The sequence below is a fragment of the Chaetodon auriga genome, chromosome 11 (assembly GCF_051107435.1).
Source record: "Chaetodon auriga isolate fChaAug3 chromosome 11, fChaAug3.hap1, whole genome shotgun sequence".
NCBI classification, from domain to species: Eukaryota; Metazoa; Chordata; class Actinopteri; order Chaetodontiformes; family Chaetodontidae; genus Chaetodon; species Chaetodon auriga.
Genome location: NC_135084.1, coordinates 8,703,926 through 8,723,691, shown reverse-complemented (window position 1 = coordinate 8,723,691; position 19,766 = coordinate 8,703,926). Strand labels below are relative to the sequence as shown.

Sequence of the window (19,766 nt, the reverse complement as noted above, 5' to 3'; positions counted from 1 at the left end):
AGGTGTTCTCCTCTCTCCCTCTGGCTTTTCATGTGGCTGTGAGGGAGTCAGTGCAACGGAGCTGTCAGGAGAGCACTGAAGCATTTCGGCGATCCTCTCCTCTCTCATTCTCTCTTGCTCCTCCCGCTCTCTCTAGCCCTGTTTTCCCCAAACCTATAGCTGTTGCTCGTTTCCCTCTGCAGCTTGATCCATCTGTTGTCTGGCTTTTACAATTGGGGACTGAAACTGTGTCTTATCTCGTTTCCCCCTAAAGAAAACACATTCAGACAATAGTGCTCCGGTGGGAGCCTCTTCCTCCCCAGACGCTGCTTAATACACCAGAGCATCTATCTGTGTCCCCATTTATCTGCTGTTCAATTCTTTAACACATTGCTGCTGGGTAAGCTAACAAATATTGTGGCGTGGGTACAGACAACCGTATAAACCCCCCCCCCCCCCCCCCAAGGACAAAACAGTCCAGTCTGTGACATTAGATCAAACGATGAACTGGAGCGTAAACTAGCTGCAAGGTTCCTTAAATGAGGTAAAATGAAGATGGTGCAGTGAGAAAACTTTCTGGGTGATCACGACTTCGGTAAATAAAGTTAAAAAGGAGGCGAGGACGCACGCTGCTTACAGGAATCAGAATCATCCATCCCGCTACGCCTGAGCTTATATATGTCAGCGAAAGCTTTTAAAGCTTGTGTATGTGTACTTATGCGGTGCACTGTAATGATTCTTTAATAAAACAGGACAATTACAGCAGATATGCTATTACCGCAGCGTTAGTTTCAGAGAGGACATTAGTTAAATACACCCCACCGCAATATCGCGGTGCTCCAGTGATTACAGTGCAAGAGAAACACATTAATTCTGCCACAGTAAATCTGTTAGAATGCAAACCACTTCTACAGCAGGAACCTGCAGACCAATGCAGATTCTTTCCTTTTAGTTAAGTTATGCAGAGCGGTCAGGTGATGCATGCTGGGAATTTAGAATGTGTAACAACAAACCAATGAATGAATCATTTGTCACAGTGACACCGGTGAGTGGAGGCTCACCTCTTTGGTGTCCCAGACCTCTGCTCCGTCTGTGTACATGACCAGCAGCTTTTGGTTGCCCTTCCCCGGGGCGAAGCGAATCTTTTTCACCCAGCCACGGTGTGTCGGTATTCCCCTGGAAACATCAACAGCGCACATTTCTTTCCCATTTATATCAAAACATCAGCATACACAGACAGATATATTATTTTTTTATCATGCATATGTGAAGCTCCAAGCATGGATCTTTGCGTGCACAGCACAAAATCTTAATGCTTAGGTCATGAAATTTTGAAGAAAAATCTAAATGAAATGAACATATAAAGCACAAATAGATGCTTTGGAGAATTGGAGGTAGGAACACAGTAGTTGCCTTAAAGTTTTAGCCATTACCTGGACAAACGAGCCTTGAGGTCCCAGAAGTTGAGATTGCCATCCACGTCCCCAAGCACCAGGGTGTCGCCTTTCCAAGCAATGCAGGCGATGCTGCCCATACTGCCCTGCAACACAGGAGGAACGCATGCATTCAGTGAGGAGCCTGCTCAAAAATGACTAATTAAGTCACATATTTGTTGAATTGAATTGTAGGAATTACACTACTATCTACTCATGTCACTAATGAGTTCCTGTAGCTGTATCCTTCAAGTACTGAGATAACTTGTCAGTCTTTAAAAATCTTCAGAATTCCCGGATCATCCTCCGTATAATTATAGGACAGACATAAAAACAATGATGTTGGGATGTTAATAAATCACGTCTTTAATACAGCAAACTGATGGGTAGTTAAAAAGTGCCATCCCAGCATACTACTTCCAACTCTCTGGCACTCAAATGTTTGAGAGTGAATCCAAACAGGAAAATGAATTAAAAATATATACGTGGCATCTGAGTGGTGAGCAAGCACAACATCGGAGTTTCAATAAAGCTGCGCCACAAGACAGAGCGCTGATGTGAAGACATTTAGTGTCAGCTCACCTTCGCTGGTGTGTACGCAGCAGATAATAGGACAAAAGTTTTTAGGAGACTTTCCGTCAGTTTCCTGACAAAGATATGAAGATCCTCTATCATCCTGAAAGGACTGTAAAACCTTTTGGGGTATGCAAATCTGTGAGCAATGAATCTGCAGCCGTCACGAAGATAAGGCTTTAGAATCCCCAGGTAAACCTCTAGTGAATAGATGCAGGTAGTGAGCGAGCAAAACACAGACTGTCTAACAATCCAATCTGCGGCTCAGAATAGACTCGAGAATCTGATAAACTATGGTGGTTTTCCTTTAGAAACACTGTATGGAACAAGATGAGTTTTGCCATCTTGTGTGAAAAAAAATGAAATAAAAATAGACACATGTTCGCGATGAGGTATGAAATTGTGTTTGTTGATAGGAGACACGGGCAGCCAACAACAATCAACAGAAGACGCTGCTCTGCAACATGATTCAGTCTGACACAATTAGAAGTAACATCGACATGATGAGAAGGAGAAAGTTCCTAAAGGCAAAGTCTTCCAAAGCACTTCAACAACAGCTTCAAATTTATGGCACTTATGGGGGAAATGGATGCTTGAACAGCTAAACACATGACTTTATACAGACTTAAATACAGTAACAGTCCCTTTTTGTCACACCCTGAACCAGTGGAGAGAACACGTGCAAAATATTATCGGGGACAAACTGATGATACACTCACAATTGAGTGAATGCAACAGTAGGCAAACAAATAATGTTAAATCTGGCAAAAAAAACCCTCCCATAAAGCTGTAGAAGCTGAAAAACCTTCACCTTGACTGCACGCAGTTTATTACTGACAAGCGTTAGTAATAAACATTAGGTTGGCATCTTTCTGTTGCAGAGCCAACATCTGTATCATCCCCCACACAAGGGCCACAAAAAAAGGGACAGAGGACAGAGGACATAGAGGGGGAGTGAGGACATAGAGGGGGACTGATGAAATTGTGCAGATGCTGTCTAACAACCAGGCAGCAGTGTTTCTTTTGAGCTCCAAATGCTTTAAAATGTTGACACAATGCAGATCTTTGATGACAAAAAGAGGGAAGTAATGGATGCCAGAGCAAGAAGAAAAACATTAAAAAGTGCACACAATGATGGATGTGTAAAGCACTCTACAAGAGACAGTGTAAGTGACAATACTGAGAGAAAGTATTGATTGATAGATATGACAGATGACAGATAGGCATAGATATATATATATATGTATGTACACATTTACAGACAGAGGAAAGGAGAAAGTCAGAGGTAGAAGTAGTGATAGGAGAGAGAGCGATGTCTGCAGAAAGCAAACGGGAAAAAGATTTAGATCTTTGTGTACAGACAGGATTAAGACAACATGAAATTGAATGGAGAGGGAGAGATATGAAACAGGTAGGAATAACTATGTGGAAGGAGCAGTGCGGATGACCTTGAAGTAGTTCAGGAGGATATGAAGTAAAGAGAGACATAAAAAAGGACAGAGACACACGGTCTCTGGACTCACATCAGGGGGAATTCGTGCGCCATCTTTGACTGTGTTGCCCTCCACGGTGATGTGGTAGACCTGCCCGTCTGTGTCAGTGAATACAAAATGCTCCCTGGCTGAGATGGCCTGGCTCGTCTCCGACTTGCTCTCTGCATCTTGCAGGAGGCTGCAGTGGAGAAACATGTCAGGATTTTTGCACTCTTCGCAGTGTGAAATATCTTGGCTGGACTTCTTGGTATTCTGCTGCTGACAGTGGTCAGGAAAGCCTGGGGTAGTTGTACCCCAGGGAGACTGAAAGTGAAATTGAAATGGTTAACTAAAAGTAAGGGATAAAAGTTTGAAATAGTTTTCTAAAAGTTTCCTTGTCGAAACATTAGTCAAATAGATTGCTAAAAGTAACGGGTGGATAGTTAAAATAGCTAAAAGTTATGAATAAATAGAGCTTCTGCTGCTCCAAGTGATCACCAAGTGGTACAAAAGCAAGTTTGACAAAGCTGATCTCAACACTGACAAATCAAGTGTATGAAAACAGTTTTGCAACAACATCAACCTGTATTAAAAAGAGTTCTTTGTATTGTTAAATAACACCCAGTCTAAATGCTTGGAACATGACATTCAGCTGATGTGGAGCTCTGATCCAGCCCACGTTTTTCTCTGGCTGGAGAATATTTCATTTTCACAAGTTCACAATATTAGAGACCCATGCTGATTAACACACACGCACACACACACACACACACGCACACGCACGCATACATGTTTTTGCAATGTGGTTATGAAACACTTTTTCATAGGAATTTACAAATAACCCATGAATAGGGCAATATTGGTCCACAAGTTAGGAGGACATTACTGGACTGTTGACGCAAATCAGATAATGATAATGAATCAATTAATCACAATATGGGCTAAAGAATCATTCTGGAATAGGTATGATTAACTGTAAGTGCCAACAACTGCTGTCTTTTTTTAATCTGATTTCAATTCCTCACTCAGTGGCTTCATACAAGGCAGAGGTTTGAGTCACTTATCCACTGAGTCTAGGTTCAAAAAAGTGCATTAAAGTAATATACTGTTTTGGTAAAGGACCTCTACTGGGCTGCCAACAAGTGGACAAACCAGTATATCAGGTATGATACCATTTCTACTGCTAGTTTACTTTACTACATGATTTTATTTGAAAACATACAGGTTTTCTGGGTCTGGTGTTGGAGGACTTTACTGAAAGTCTGTCTGAAAGACTTCGGTCTCTGCCTTCAGGCTTTCCATCCTGGCAAAAAACTTCCAGGAGCAACACTTTTATCTTTCTCACTGACCTGATGACTGAGGATTCAACGCTACTCTGCTCAGCGTCTGACACCGTCTGCCGGGCAATGGCCTCCCTCGCAGCCATCTGCTTCTTCTTTAGGCTCTTCAGGTTGTGGGACGGCGACCACTCCTGTTTATACCCACACACACACACACACACACACACACACACATAGGGCTGGTGTTACAGCGACAGACTGAGAGAAAGTCCCAGACACAAACACATTAGCTGACATAACGGCAAACCATTACAAAAAGCAGACACATAGAGACGGAGGGGACGGGGAAGTGATTTGCATGTACAGTGGATGCTCACATAAACGAAACTCAGGCACACAGGAGAGCTGTTTTCCCCAGCCTTCCCGTCTAACTGCACGAGCATCGTGGCTGTAGTCTGGCTGACTCGAGGTTGTAATCAATATGGAAATGAGACAGCAATATGGGGCTGGGGGAGGCCAGCATGTATTATTAAGGTTACTGGCATTTTTATTCGCACTGTGGAGGATTTTACAGCCCCACTGTAAAGTTTGTCCAGCATAACTCTTCTTTTATGAGCATTTCTCTGGTCTAATGAAGCCACTGTTCTTTGCTGAGCTTGGGGAAAATTTCCAGACTAATCTTTCAAATGGCCCACACAAACACAAGAAGGGAATGGGGTCAGAAAGTGTAAGAGACTATTAACAAAGGAAGAGTCAACAAAGGGTGCTGCTACAGCACTATGTGTTTTGTTAGAGTAAATATGGAAAGTGGAGATGCTCAGATATGCAGCTGTGAATTGATATGAGCACATCTAAACACCTGCTGTTACATTTCAATTTCCACAGTATTTTTTTTTTTGTTGGCTTTCATAAGCACCTCAGACCCAGCTTTTATTAGTATGGAGATTTGTGAGTACCAGTGCAGTAACAGTGGGGAAGTTCTTGGCCATCTCCCGGAGAAGCGTCCCCGTCCTGATGTCCCACAGCTCCAGAGGTTTGTCTCTGAACACCACCACCAGGTACTGTCTGAAGACCAACACCACAGACACACATTCAACCTCAAAACACGCTTAGTTAGCAGGCAATGTGTCAGACTACCAGTTTATCTCATCATGTTTATACTGATAAAGGTTTAAGAGCCTATGAGCACCAAGGATGAGTTTTCAGGATGAGCTTTGTGTTTAACGCTTTCATCATATTCGCATTAGGCACACAGCTGTTTACAGCAAGGAGCAAATGAGGAGCATGAACAAGAATTTTCTTGCACAGACCGTATGAATTATTAAATATTGAAACTTGCTGCCTGAAGTTAGCCAGCCTGAATACCCCGATGGACTAAATCTGGCCAGGCTCCCCTTCTCAAAAACTACCATGCAATAGCTCAAGAGCAAAAATCTAAACTTCAGCTGCTGCAGAGGAGCAGCACAGAATTCAGCAGTGCAAAAGCACTCCAGCACTGGGCAGCTCCTCAGCGAGCAGCAGCGTATGAAAGCATGCTACACTCTCTCTCCTGGGAACTACATCCCCCAGGCATTTATTATTATAAGACTGGGACCTGTGGCAGCCTAGATAATGCAGATAAAAAAGACTGATATGATGCACTGCCCAGAAATTACACATTCTTTCACCCCATGGTGTGAGGTGCAGAGTGGAGCACCTCAGTTGCACATCTTATATTCTATTGTTTATCCTACAAGTCTGCCTTGCTTTAAGATTATGCAACTGTTGCTGAACAGCAGTCAATGTGGCCACAAGTGAGTTATGGAATAATACTAAATGTTAAACTACTAAAACAACTATTTAACACTGAGTCAATCAACCGGAGAAGAGTCATAAAGCCAGCAAATTAAGACATTAATGTCTGTTACTCAGCAGTGTTTCCTTAATGTTTGCTAACATCAGCCACAGTGGATTAGGCTCCAGCAGCAAAACCCCTGAGAGTGCTCAACTGAGCAACAGCGCTTTCTATCACCTCTGGACTGGTGGAAGAAGTACTCACATCTTTCTCTTAAAAGAAGCAATACCACAGTATAATAATACATCAATTTAATAGTTGACTTACACTTTGTATTAACACATAATCACTAGTCATAACTTAAGTTATCACATAAAAGTAGTAGAGTAAGACGTCCAATATTTGCCTCCAAAATGTAATTTAGTAGAAGTATAAAGTCGCAGAAGATGGAAATAATCAAGTACTAGTACCACAAAATTGTACTTAAGTACAGACCTTGTGTTTAGTTACATTCCACCACTGCCTATGAATTCAACTTCTCCTTTGTAAGGGTTTACAGCTGTGATCAGATGATCAGTGCAGACTGAGCCACATGTGAAACTCTCAAAGGGGTTAAAGTAAAAGATCCAGAGGAGTTCTTATCTACAGCCTCTCTATGTGATATCACAATGTCACCTTCATGGTCATGGCGTGTATGCTAACCCTTTATTAGTGTGTTGTGTCTACATAGCCAACATTTTTCACTCTAGAGAAGGGGACACTTATTGCTATTAGCCATCGAGGGAAAAAAGGACAGGCAGAATAATCAGAAGTGTCACTTTCCAGTAGAATACATTAGAGAGAAACTTTGTTGATTTTCAACCAGCTTTGTATCATTATAATGTGGGCAGTATATTTAAATGAAGCGTCCTGCTCATTTGACACTGACTTTCGTCAGCTGTAGGGCTGTTTTTCATACAACAGATTGTACTTCCACATTTTTGTATGCCTGCCTCCATGGACACAAAGAGTACAGAAGTGGGATGCAGAGAGAAAGCCATCCCCCTCTCCAGAAACATATTTTAGTGTGCTGGTTAGCTGTAACAGACAGCCCAGTTTTATGAAAAGAACATCTTCCCAGCAGTGAAATACACCTTAAACCACCAAATCATATTGTAAATGTATATACAAGGGTTGGACTCTACAGGAGAGCTTAGCAAAATATGTAGCTTTCAACATGTCAGACACTGAGGATAACTGAGTACACAACAGACAGCTGCTGTCTGATAACCTTCTGTGTCGTTTAATTCATCAAAGAAATGTGTGATGACTGTAAATAAATGCTCTTTCATTTTCTGAATACCACAGTCCCATTAAAAGATGCAGCAGTGATAAATATTTCAATAGAAATCCGTTGATCCAAAGCTGCACAGCATGAATATGTGAAGGTTGTTGGGCACAATAATAAATATGGAACACAATTAATGGCTGATCGGTGTTTACAGGATTTCATGAAGACGTTCACTGGAACTCGTTTGGTTAGCAAGCAGCAATCAGCCCTTGAAAACAATATGGAGCTAAAAGTTTAGAGACAGACGGAGACAGAGAGAGACAAGGGTGCGATGGCTCCAGGCAGGTAAGCTGAAGGGAAGTGTGTGGGTGTAAACGGTGTATGCAAATGTACAGTTTGTGTTGCAGTGTGTGTGTGTGTGTCTGTGTGACGTTAATGGTGTTTGGTTTTGTTGGTGGCAGAAAACTCACTTGAGATGAGACACTTTAATCATCTCAATGGGTGGCTCATCGTTTCCTCGCTCGCCTCTAAATGCAAAGCATCTGCCTGCAAAACACAACAGACACGGAGAGAGGGAGAACGTGAGAGTGTGAGGGAGAGGAGGCGATGATGGAAGGCAGAAGACGCCGTCTTTCCTCACACCTGCGGGGAGAGCGATTCATCTTATTTCACTTTAGTGCCAGGGCGTCCTGTTTCATCTGTTTCGCCGGAGAGGGGCAAGCAAACTGCAGACAACTTGCTCGAATCCCTGCTTTTAGTTCAACTTTCCAACAACCCAAGTCGACAGTATGCAGAGCATCAAGGTGCCCCTTTAAAACAAAACAAGAATGCCCTTCAGGTGTATGCCATCACATTTGCCTGAGGAGGTGATCTGATTTTGAGGAGGACACGTGTGGGGGGGGGGTGGCCTGTTTAAACGTACGAGTGACAGAGCCGCCTGTGGTGGTTTGGGGGAACGACAGGGGGGTGACCTCCAACAGTTGTGTTGAGACTGCAGTTGCTGTGCAGCAGAGGGGACATGATAGCAAAGCATATGGTGCAGAGAAACCTGTGGTGTACTAGAGGCTAACGCAGCCCTCTTCACCATTCCCTCTTTTGTTCCCTCAGTCAAACGCAGCCATCGCTGTGTCAATTATGGTACCTGACTGCACAGATCATCAGCCTACGGGCTCTAATGACGTGTGGCACGCGTGCATTCACAAAAACACAGAGATGATGTTGATTACTGGGAAGACGCTAAAAGTGTTCAGGAGACGGCACCTGCCATGATCACGCATGGATAAATAATACTGTTATTCTAAGGTGGAGTTATCATCTGCACACATGATAAATATTTATACTGTGTGTGAAGTAATGGAACCCGAGCTCACTATAAATTCTCAGCACTAGCGTCCCACAGTCACTGCAGCACGTAACAAATCTTTTCATAGATAAAGAATATATTCATTCACAGCGGCTGCTATCATTGCTGCAGGTATCACCACAATTCTCCACATCCTATGCTCCAACTGTGAAGGCCACAAGGTGTCTGCCTTAGAGGATTAGTCTTACAAGTGAAATACAGAATCCTTAAGTACAGAACTTACTTTTCTGCGATTCTATTTGAGGACTAGTTCAGGCAAAAAGATATGCTCACTTTCCCAGAATAAAAGAGACAAACTCACAAATGCTCAAGTAACACAAAGAACAAAATTGTGCAAATCTGCCTGCTGTCTCATTGAATCTGGTCCAGGATGTCCAGGTGGAGCAGCAATTGAAATGCTGGATGTATAACTATCTTTTAAACATCTGAGCAGGCAGAAAAACAAGGACAGCTATATCCCACAAGTGTAAAAAAAGCCTCATCGTGTCTTGTTTTTTATTCCTATACGTGTAGTATACACATGTAGCATAAGTGGCCTGTAAATAAGACATCTTGAGAGTTGCTGAAAGCCGTATTTTTCCGTTTCGACGGAGCTTAGCGAGTTGTTTCCCCCCACCTGCCTTGTCATCTCGGTGCTATGGTAGGCTAAACACGTCCCAGACCTATTGTGTCTTTGTAGGGAATACACACAGATTAAATTGATATTGATCTTTCCATCTAGCTCTTTGTTAGACAGCCAAAAAAAAATGTATTTCCCCAAAATGCCGCGACTGTAGCAAACACACAAACACATGCGTGCGTGCATCAGAGATGTAAGGCACGGCACTGAGACTCCCGCAGCCTTTGCGACACTGCCGGCAGCTACATTTGCAGTCAGGAGGATCTCAGTCACTTGAACTCACAAGAAAAAACAATTAAGTATATGTGAGTTGGAAAGTCACAAGTGCCTTACCCTCGCCATTGTCCTCAAGGAACTGATGGATAGAGGCTCTGTGACCCAAACATCATAGACTAGTGTGCCCAAGCAATCCAGACACGTTAAGCTTAAAATTTAAGAAGCAGACATAACAAAAGATATTTTTTTCCACTCACACCTTTAACTACCTCCACCTGACCTCTTATTACTGCGCCCTCAGGTTCCTTTCCAATTCTGCTCTCTCTTGAAAATGCAGCACTGTATAGTTTTCACCCCCTGGAGGAGGCAGAAACACACAATGGCCACTGCTGGTGCAGTAATTCTATAGAGCAACGGGTCGATGGGCTCAGGCAGGGAAGTCGCTCCGCAGGAAGTCATGATAGGATCTCATTTTCAGAGGCAGGCATCCCTTGGTGGTAGCCTAACACTGTTTAGTCTGGACCTAATTTGGAGGAGTGTGTAAGTATCCCTTGGAGGAGAACAAGAAGAGTCTCTTCGAGAACCACATAGACACAAGAAGACAAATAAAAAGAGAAAGTCAGAGAGACTGAAGTGTCTGTTTTCTTTGTTGTTAAGGCTGCAGGAACCCAGAGCAAAACAGACGCCCCAAGAACAAAGGCCAGTGTGAAAGTACTGGCTGGCACCCTCAGGTACATGTGATAATATGTGCGTGTGTGTGTGTGGGTGTGTGAAGGTGGAAGTGTGTGTACCTGTGTATGTATCTTTGTGAGATCAATTCATTTCTGCTGGTCCTCACTTTGAGACAGACCTTCAAAAGGGCTGTTTGAGGGTTCAGACTTGGCTTTAATGGTCAGGTTAGGATTAAGCTTAGGTTAAGGTCTCTGTGTGTGTGTGTGTGTGTGTGTGTGAGACTCTTACCAGTTGGCAGATCAACATGCTGCAGCTCATTCCGCACCAGGCCCATGTTGTTGGGAGCAGAAGTAGCAAAAGATAGGAAACTGCTCAGACTCACCCATTCAATCCCCCTGTGGAATAAGCGCATATGCACACACACACACACACACACACACACACACACACATATATACACATACATACACACAAACACACAAGTTGTAGTTGTATTCATGTAATATTTGCAGTGTAGCTGTCAAATATTCCTCCAAATGACAGACCTAAAACTTGGAAAAAGTGTAAAAAGGCACAGTGAATCAAGAAAGCAAGTGTCAGATATGAATATATTTTGAGGAGCAGGCCCAGCTCAGGGAGCACAAACTCCATCGTAATGAGATGGTAAATAGCCACATGATTAATTAGTCAATTTCCCCACTAAATGTAAATGAGATGCTCGGCAGCCAGGCCTCCTTTGGCTTGGCTTGTGCTGGGGCAAGGGCTGGTGGGCTCATTTCCATAAAGCACCTCTGCTCTCACCACCACAGAGAACACACAGCTTTGAACTTAATATTGTACATCACAGCAGTGCTCCGCATGCGTCTAAGCAGGAAGACACAAAATCCAGCCGACCAGTTTCCAAGAGAGAGCCCTGATCTGAAGGCACGACTTTAATGTGAACGTCTGGTCGGACGGGCTCATACACGAGTGTCTTACTCACTTATGTTTGTCCTTTTCACGCTCTGCTTTTGATGTGGCCATTTAAAAAAAACACCAAGGCAGTGTGCAACATCAAGCAACTAAACACTGTGTAAGCGCTTACATATGCTAAATATTACATGCAGTGTGTCAGGATAAGGTAGAGCAGAGAGGAGACAGCTGCTGAGTGTCACGACAGAAGAGCAAATTCACAACAACAAAACTGACACCAGAAAGGAGGGAGAGAAAACCATTGGCCAATCACACGCATGCACACAGGCAGAGGTTGCTCCAGACCTTTCAAGTAACTTGTGCTTGTGTTGCATTGCTCATTAAAGTTTGTTGGAGTTCAGCATTTGTGGATACCAACTTCTCTCATTAAAGAAAGCCTGGCTCTGCTTGAACGGATGGTGTTTGCTCCTAATCAATCTCTTAACAGCGTTAATTGATTCAATCTCGTGCTTAATTAATCCTGGTGAAATAGTTTTGCCGCTCATTAGAGAATGCTAACAAATGAAGCACAGCCTGCTCTCGGCTGATGTTTTGGCTGCTGCATTGTGGGACGCTCAGAAGGTGGTGCGGCGGTCTCAAATCAGCCCTTCTCAGCGTGGTCCGCCTCAGACCATAATTGACCAATCCATCGTGGGGAGGCACAGCAGGACGACAGAGTTTTGTGTGCAAAAGGAATGAAAAGGTAGATTTAAGGCAAGCACATTACTAGAATTGATCTCGAATGCACCTATTTTGTCTAATTAGAGTAAATAACCTAAACACTCAATATCAATTTTGTGTGCTGAACGGTTCTTTAGAAATGTGAAACTTGATATGTGAGGTCTGATTAAGGCTGAGTCTTGTGACTAATGTGGAGCCAATCACAAAGGTCTGAACCTCCTGGCTTTAAAATATCACTTTCTGAGCTATGAAAGTAAAGATATGTTTTTAATTTTTAATTCCGGGTTCAATGCTTGGTTAAAACAAGGAAGCTTCCTAATATAGACCGCGGCTCTCCCCTGAACGGCCGCTTTGAAGTGTTATTGACAGATTCATTAATTAGCTACTTAGACCTGAGGGAATTATGTAGCGTTCAGAGGTTAAAAGAACATTACAGGAGCAGCCTGAGCATTTGGCTGGATTTCCACCATAAGGAGAGCAGGTAATTTATTCCAAGTGACGAGTGAAAATGATATTTATATGCAGCATGAATTTCACCGGGAAATCAATAGTCCTTTCTGCAAGCAGATATTCTGACTCACCATAGCAGGAAAACTACATTTGAAACTAATAACATTAACGACGGCTCTGTTGTCTACTTGGTCTATCCAGAAAGCCAGCATGTACACCAGGGCTCTGCATTACTGTTATTAGTTTCACCTGTGTTGTTCCTGCTGAGAGAAGTCCAAACGTCTGCTGAGAGAGAGGTATAAAGAGGGCTCCTGTGTTTCTGCCAAGGCTGGTAACAAGTGATTTCTTACATATTCCTCACCTTTCACAGCCTACACGTATCTGTAATTTTGCCATCAGAGCACAAACTTGCTTTGCTGAGTCGAGTTGAGCTGAGCATTAGGACAATGTGGAAAAGACCAATAAGAAACAGGAAGTATTTTTTTTTTTTGTGACCTGTATGACTCTCACAATGCTACTACCGTGTTGGTGTTTGGCCTTAAGCTTAATTAAAACATGGTGACTGGGATGTTTTTGTTAAGCGCATGAGGTTTGCTTTGCAGACTGCATTATACAGCACGCAAACCTTGTAAAAATCTAGATCACGTACTCTATACCTTTAACCACTATCTCCATGTCCATTTGATTTGATTCTTTTCATTCTGCTTGTTGTGCTCTTTATTTGTTTGAGCCGAGAGCACCCAGCTCAGCCCTGAGAAGATATTCAGATAAAGCAGATAAAGCAAGCCAAGGAATTCTGTCTCTCACACACAAGAGCTGACATGGCACTTGAAATCTCTGATTGCCAATTGCCTCTGCAAACTCTAATGGGCCTGAAAACAATCAACAGAAAATCAATCCGCCTCGAGCTGACTACCGGCAACAGGGGTTCATCTAACGAGCCATTTTACAGATATTTCATCCAAAGGGTACCATAAGTGCATACTCTTGTTTACCAGTGGGAACTGAACTGCTGACCCTGGAAATGCAGTGTTGCACAAATGTAAGTATGCAGAAGCGAAGATCTTACCTGACTTCACAAGAGTGGACACTGAGCTCTTTGTGGAGAAGACCACTGGTCAGGTTATAGACCAGTACAGAGCCATTACTGGTGCCTGGGAAGAGGAGACAGGGACGGAAGAAGCATGAGACAGGCTGACGCAGAAAGACAAGAGGTCACAAGGCATACAGTTACTTATCTTAGCAGCATCTCCCCTCCAGCGGGATCAGGGAGACGGTGTGTCAGTGTGACAGCCCTGTCTGTTCCCTGCCACCGCAGTAGGTGTGGATAGAGGCAGCACATCAAACCCCGTGTCACTCAGCTCACAGCCTGAAAACGCTGCACTGTTTCATCTGCTGCTGGGGAAACAGCACAACAGCTCTGTGCCTCCTCAAACTCCCCCTGATTAAATACTGCTGGTGACATTTGACACTGTGATCAGAACCTCTGAGGCGCTTTGACAAAGTGGTGTGTTTTCCACGTTTGTTCACACTGAACTCTGACTTCTTTCTGATGTTTTCCATTCAGGCGAAAGTTTCTCAATATTAAAAGTTAAAATCCACTAAAAAGGTTTTTTAGCCCATGCGGATGTTTTGGAGCGACGGTCGTGTTCAAATCCAGAGTTGAAACACTTTTATATTTGTGCCTTGCTCAAGCAAATCCTGATGATTCTGAATAATTTTGCATCTTCTGGGGATTTGAGCGAGTCATGTCGCATTTCAGCTCAGGAGTTCAAGAGCACGTTTGACTGATTAAGCTGAATATTTTGTGTGCATTTGTATCATGAGTATTGTTCACTGATTTGTTTTTGGTGATTACTAATTTACACTTTCAGCTTTGAACCATGAGCCAACATCCTTCTCACCATGCGGAAATTTCCATTAAATGATTAGAATAGCCTTTTCATGATTTTAAACAATGCCATGTGCTAATTTTACATTAGTGGGAAAACAATTGAGGTTATAACCCGAGCTAGCACGTTAAAAATGAGAACAACTAAAACAATTACTCAGTTCTAGAACATAAAAACAAAACTTTGCAGCAGATGTGAAAGCAAATCAAAAATCCATTCTTGTGATGTTTGGAAAGTATTTGGATTGGGGGATTTATTTTATTTCTGTTGTGAATGAGGACGGGTGCAGAGGCATATTTACTTCTCGTAAATTATTCTGAGCGTGATGGAGTTGGGCGGATGTGTCCAGTCCCTCTGCAAAGGACTGCTCAGTCTGCACTGGGCTTCTGTGAGACGACCACATGCTGACACAACATCTGGAGGTGGTGATAGGCAGTGCCGCATAGGCATCTGTGTGTGTGTGTGTGTGTGTGTGTGTGTGTGTGTGTGTGTGTGTGTGTGTGTGTGCTATCCCCTCCTGCTCCCTCTGTAGCTGATAGATGGCGTGTAGCGAGAGAGTATAGGATGTTCAGCAGGAAGTCGGGCGATCAGGAAGTGGGTGGATGGAGATAAACATACACACTTCTATCCCCAAGCTGCCTCATAGCCAAGGTTTGCTTACTTTGATCAAGGATGATCAAAAAGATGCTGCTCCTCCATATGGCCTGATGAGGAGGGAGATGAAAATGGTTGAAAAGACTTAATTTTCATTGTGGGGCAGATATTTTAAATATGACAAGAAATAGACAATGGCCTCTTTACCCACAACACAGGACATAGAAGCAAAAGCAACGGATTCAGGTCAGCCATTCTTCAGATAGATCAACCAAAAATATGTCATTTGTGAGTGGCATAGTGGATGCTGCCAGTGTTTGGCTGTTGTTCAGTTGTTGCTCCATAGTTTACTCCAAGACGAATGCAAAATAGCACTTTGATGCTTTAAATGATATTAAAGCATTTTTGCTGTTTCGAGTCAGTAAAACAGGTTTGATAATAAATCAGGTTCTAAAAAACTGCATTTACTACTCACTTACTATACTCAGTCTTTCTTGCTAAAAGTTAGATAAGAAGAATGACACCACTCTATTAGCTTAGCCTCTGTTAGCATCAAGCCTGGAAACAGAGGGAAAAGCTAGCCTGGCTCTGACAAATGTTACAAATCTCCTTCCAGCACCTCTTAGGGGATGTGACCAATGCTTCTTCCCAGCTGAAAACACCCTGAGAGAGCTTTTGGGGTGCCATGATATGGAATATCCTCAGAAGTACCTAATTTTGCACATAATTCACGATATTAGCAAAAGGGAAATGGGACTAAGTGTATGTTCCCAATGTGTCAAACTAGCCCTTTAACTTTTGTCACTAACATCACACTCAGCTTCATCAGAATACACTGAGGGGATGATTCTGTTATTTCAATTGATCTTCTAATACAATCAACAACTTACTAAAGGTGCTGCACACCTAGCAGGACACCATGGATCTGTCCTGTATCTGCAGTATGTATTCAATCATAATAAAGCCCATACAAGTCTGAAACTGATTACATAATTTTTATTTATTCCCTATACTTGCAGTCTGACTTCATCCAATATTCTCGGTTAAAGCATTGACTTGATGGATTCCTTTGGAGGAGCAGAAATCCTTCTCCAAATGATAGGAATGTTTTTCTTGCATCATTTGGTTTATTAAAATTAAACCTGGCATCAATCCAAAATCTAACATGTTTCGACACCAGGCGCAGCTGATGACAGCGCTGGCCTATCCTCAGCTGAACCCAGCTCTACACGCAAGTGTGAGGTGGAAGAAGATAATGTGTCCTCTGAACTGGAGGCTTTGAAAAGACTCTTAGGTGAACTGCAAACTGTAACTGATATTCCCATTGACAGACCGCTGGAGCTGGGAATGAGAATCAGTCCGTCTGATAATTGTTTTGCTTTTTGAGGTGCATGCCTCAGAAGCTGCCATCAAATCTGTATGCGCATGTTTATTTCCCACATTTTGCAGTTGCCGAGTAGAATTTTTTGCTGTGTTGATACTTAATCCTACTCTTAATGCAGTTTCACTTTGCAGATCCAAACAATGCAGCAAAGAATAGCTGTCGGGCAAGCACGGATAAATAAATTAGGCATGCCACCATCAGATGATTAGGAATGGATGTCAGCTTGTCAGTGTTTGTGTACGTGTCACTAAAAAGGAAGGCTGTGGGCCTTTTACCTATCTGTAATGGAGCTGTCAGTGCTCGCACAGATTACAGCCTTTTAGACAGGAGACCGGGAAGCATTGCTTCTGGGTATCTGGGCCGGCTGCACAGCTTTCTCGTGGAGGCAAAGACTGGCAGGAAGGAAAAGTGAGTGACGGAAATACAGAAACAGAGACGGAAATCCCTGCCTTCTGTTTAATTGTAATGAAACTGTGGACGGCAATTTCAACCCCCAGTGCTTTCGCGCCATCAGCAGTGAGCTCATGTCTTGCTTTATTTGCACCTAGTGGAAGGTGTAAAAACTTGGTTTCCCTTGGCTGTTCCTCCGACTGGTGTCGCATCAGTGAGTCCTCCTCATGACTCAGCCACACATTAGGGGGAAACCTACTGCAGACTGCAACACAGGCCACGACAGAGACTGAGCTGTATCCGCCGAGCGCTCGTGGATCGCTCTGGATTTAGTGATCAGGCATATTCTCTGGTAAACACCAGAGGTGACAGATGCCAGCACCTGCCAGAACACCTGTCACAGCCCCAACCTCGCCATCATTACTGAGGAAGTGACTGTTGCAATCGCAAGCCAGCAATGTTTTCAATTTATAAAGCGTGACAGAGAGATCAAGGACCAGATTTCTAGGATTACTGTAACTTCTACTTAGTTAGAGAAGATTATCTTTTTTATTTTTCCTTATTTTTTATTTAATGTTTTTTATGCATTTCTTTATTTTCCTGAGTAGCTTTGCACATTCAACTTTAATTTGTGGTGTGAGAGCTTATCTTAATTCTAATTCATTTTTAAAATTGTATTTTATTTTTGATCTAGTACAGTAGTTTCTAAGCACATGTGTATATATTTTTAAAACTGTGTTTTTCTTACCTACCTCAGGTCAGCTTAGCTTAAGTTGTGTGTGTTTTGTGGTATTTGAATTGCTGCTTCAATACTGCAATTTCCCTCAGGGGATCGATAAAATACTCGATCTATCTATCTAACTGCGCTAATATGAGAAACTAGCTAGAAATGAAATATGCCAGCCTCAAGATACCATTTTAATTAAACATAAATCGCCTGGACATCGCCTCCACCTTTCAGCAGAGACGTGTCCTCCATCTAAATCCCCAATGTAATTATCCAGTCCTCCAAACTTACTATTCACAAGCCAGCTCACAGGAAGTGGAACAAAAGGCACATTTCAATAATGCAGCTAGAGACTGTTTAACAACTTGACTCTGCAAGACGACTATGGGGACCAGACAAATGATGTGCATAGAAAACTCAATCGCCTTATTCTACTTTTAGATTCAGAACGCCACCGGGTCCCAGCTGTGCCGAGTCAACCCCACACCATCTGCGGTGTGATGGGGTCCGACTGCACCGCTTACAGAATTCACAAACTGGTTGTAGAAAAAAAAAAAAAAAAAAAGGAAAAAGATAGATCTCTGACAGAAAAGTGATTTTGAAATCAGTGCTTCTGAGAGAATGATGGTTGTTGTTCTTTCGGTACACCTGAGACAAACCTGTAAATAACAGATGGACACAGGCAGCGCTCGTCCCTTTAGGCCTTTTAGAACCATTGCAGTCATTAAGAAATAATGCGCAGTCAACTTAAGAGATCTCTGTGTCCCATCATGGTGGACGTGATGCACACAGAGACAAAGAGACCCAGAGCAAACGGCTGTAAGATGTGTAGGTTAAACGTGTTATTATTCATCTGCTTGTCTGTGGGTCTGAGGGAGGCAATGTATCTTTGAGCTGTGATTAATTCATGTGGGCTTCGTCAGGGGACGGAGTGTAGCCTATTTTTCAGCTTGACAACTAAACTAAAGGTTTGCCGCGTTGGGGAGAGAACAGCGGTGCGCCTATGCCTTAAATGGAATTTGGTGCACAGGCAGGAGGGTGCGCACACACATACACACATACTAAGAAAGAGACAGACATATTAAAACAGGGACACGTTACATATGCGATTCTGCTCTTAATTTTGCATTCAAATTGAGACTTTCATAATTTTATGCATCATTACTGTGGGGGAGATACGGGAACAGCTTTTGAAGAAAATTGCTATGCCGATCTAAAACAAATAAATCCAAACTTTCACCGCCGCTCTCTGCCTCTCGCCTAGCAGCTGTCTCGGGGGAGTAATAACAGAGGCTGATATTTCAGATTAACTCTATGGCTTTTGCATCATTTGCTGAGACGGCACAGTCAGATTCGATGGACTGCTGCTTACTTTCTGCCTCACAGAGTCAAATTCACGGCAATGGCTTGTATATTCTGATGTACTGATGCGCGCGTTTCATTTTTTAACTCAAAAGATGAGAATCTGCAACGCGTCCAGAGGGTTCAACGAGAGTGTAAGTGCAAAGTTGTTTTGCTGAAGCCTTAATAGTTCACCTTAATTGGACTACGAAGAGCATAATAAAAGACAACATTTAAAGCCAAATTTAAATTAAACTACTTTGAGCAACAGTGGGAATCGCTGACTGGGACACTGTTGAAGGATTCATCCACACCAACAGATCCCTTAGGCAGAGCATATGAATGAGTATATCTGATAATTGCATTGCTGTTCTGGGTAAAGACCTGCTTGAACTTAATACTCGCCTTCATATCAGTAGCTGTTAATTTCCTGTTTTGTGATGACATGGTGTTTAAGGGTCTTGCTCTGCTGCTAGTCATTACCAGAGCTTATTATGTCTTATTTTTTTACACTCCGACCACAAATGCACATTGATAAAGGACCTGGACGTGCAAGCAATAAAAATGTGGAGATGCAGATGCATAACCATTCAGCCCTATGACCCTCACAGCTCTCCTCTCTCACTGGATGTTTTGTGCTCTCATCACTGGTGGCATCATGTCATTACTCAAACAAGACAAGCTTCTTTTATTCAATGACCAAAT

At 42.8% G+C, this 19,766-nt stretch overlaps 1 protein-coding gene across 1 annotated transcript in view; it reads right to left on the bottom strand.

Annotated features, from left to right (window-relative positions):
- The window catches only part of wdr11 (WD repeat domain 11), a 49,788-nt gene that overhangs the window by 11,683 nt on the left and 18,339 nt on the right, over nt 1-19,766 (bottom strand). Inside the window, exons 11-18 of the mRNA XM_076743049.1 lie at nt 13,803-13,887; nt 10,940-11,046; nt 8,252-8,327; nt 5,694-5,802; nt 4,807-4,928; nt 3,509-3,656; nt 1,413-1,519; nt 1,041-1,155 (exon numbers count right to left, since the gene is read on the bottom strand). Of these exons, the coding sequence (XP_076599164.1) occupies nt 1,041-1,155; nt 1,413-1,519; nt 3,509-3,656; nt 4,807-4,928; nt 5,694-5,802; nt 8,252-8,327; nt 10,940-11,046; nt 13,803-13,887 (869 nt within the window). The remainder of the gene's footprint in view (nt 1-1,040; nt 1,156-1,412; nt 1,520-3,508; nt 3,657-4,806; nt 4,929-5,693; nt 5,803-8,251; nt 8,328-10,939; nt 11,047-13,802; nt 13,888-19,766) is intronic.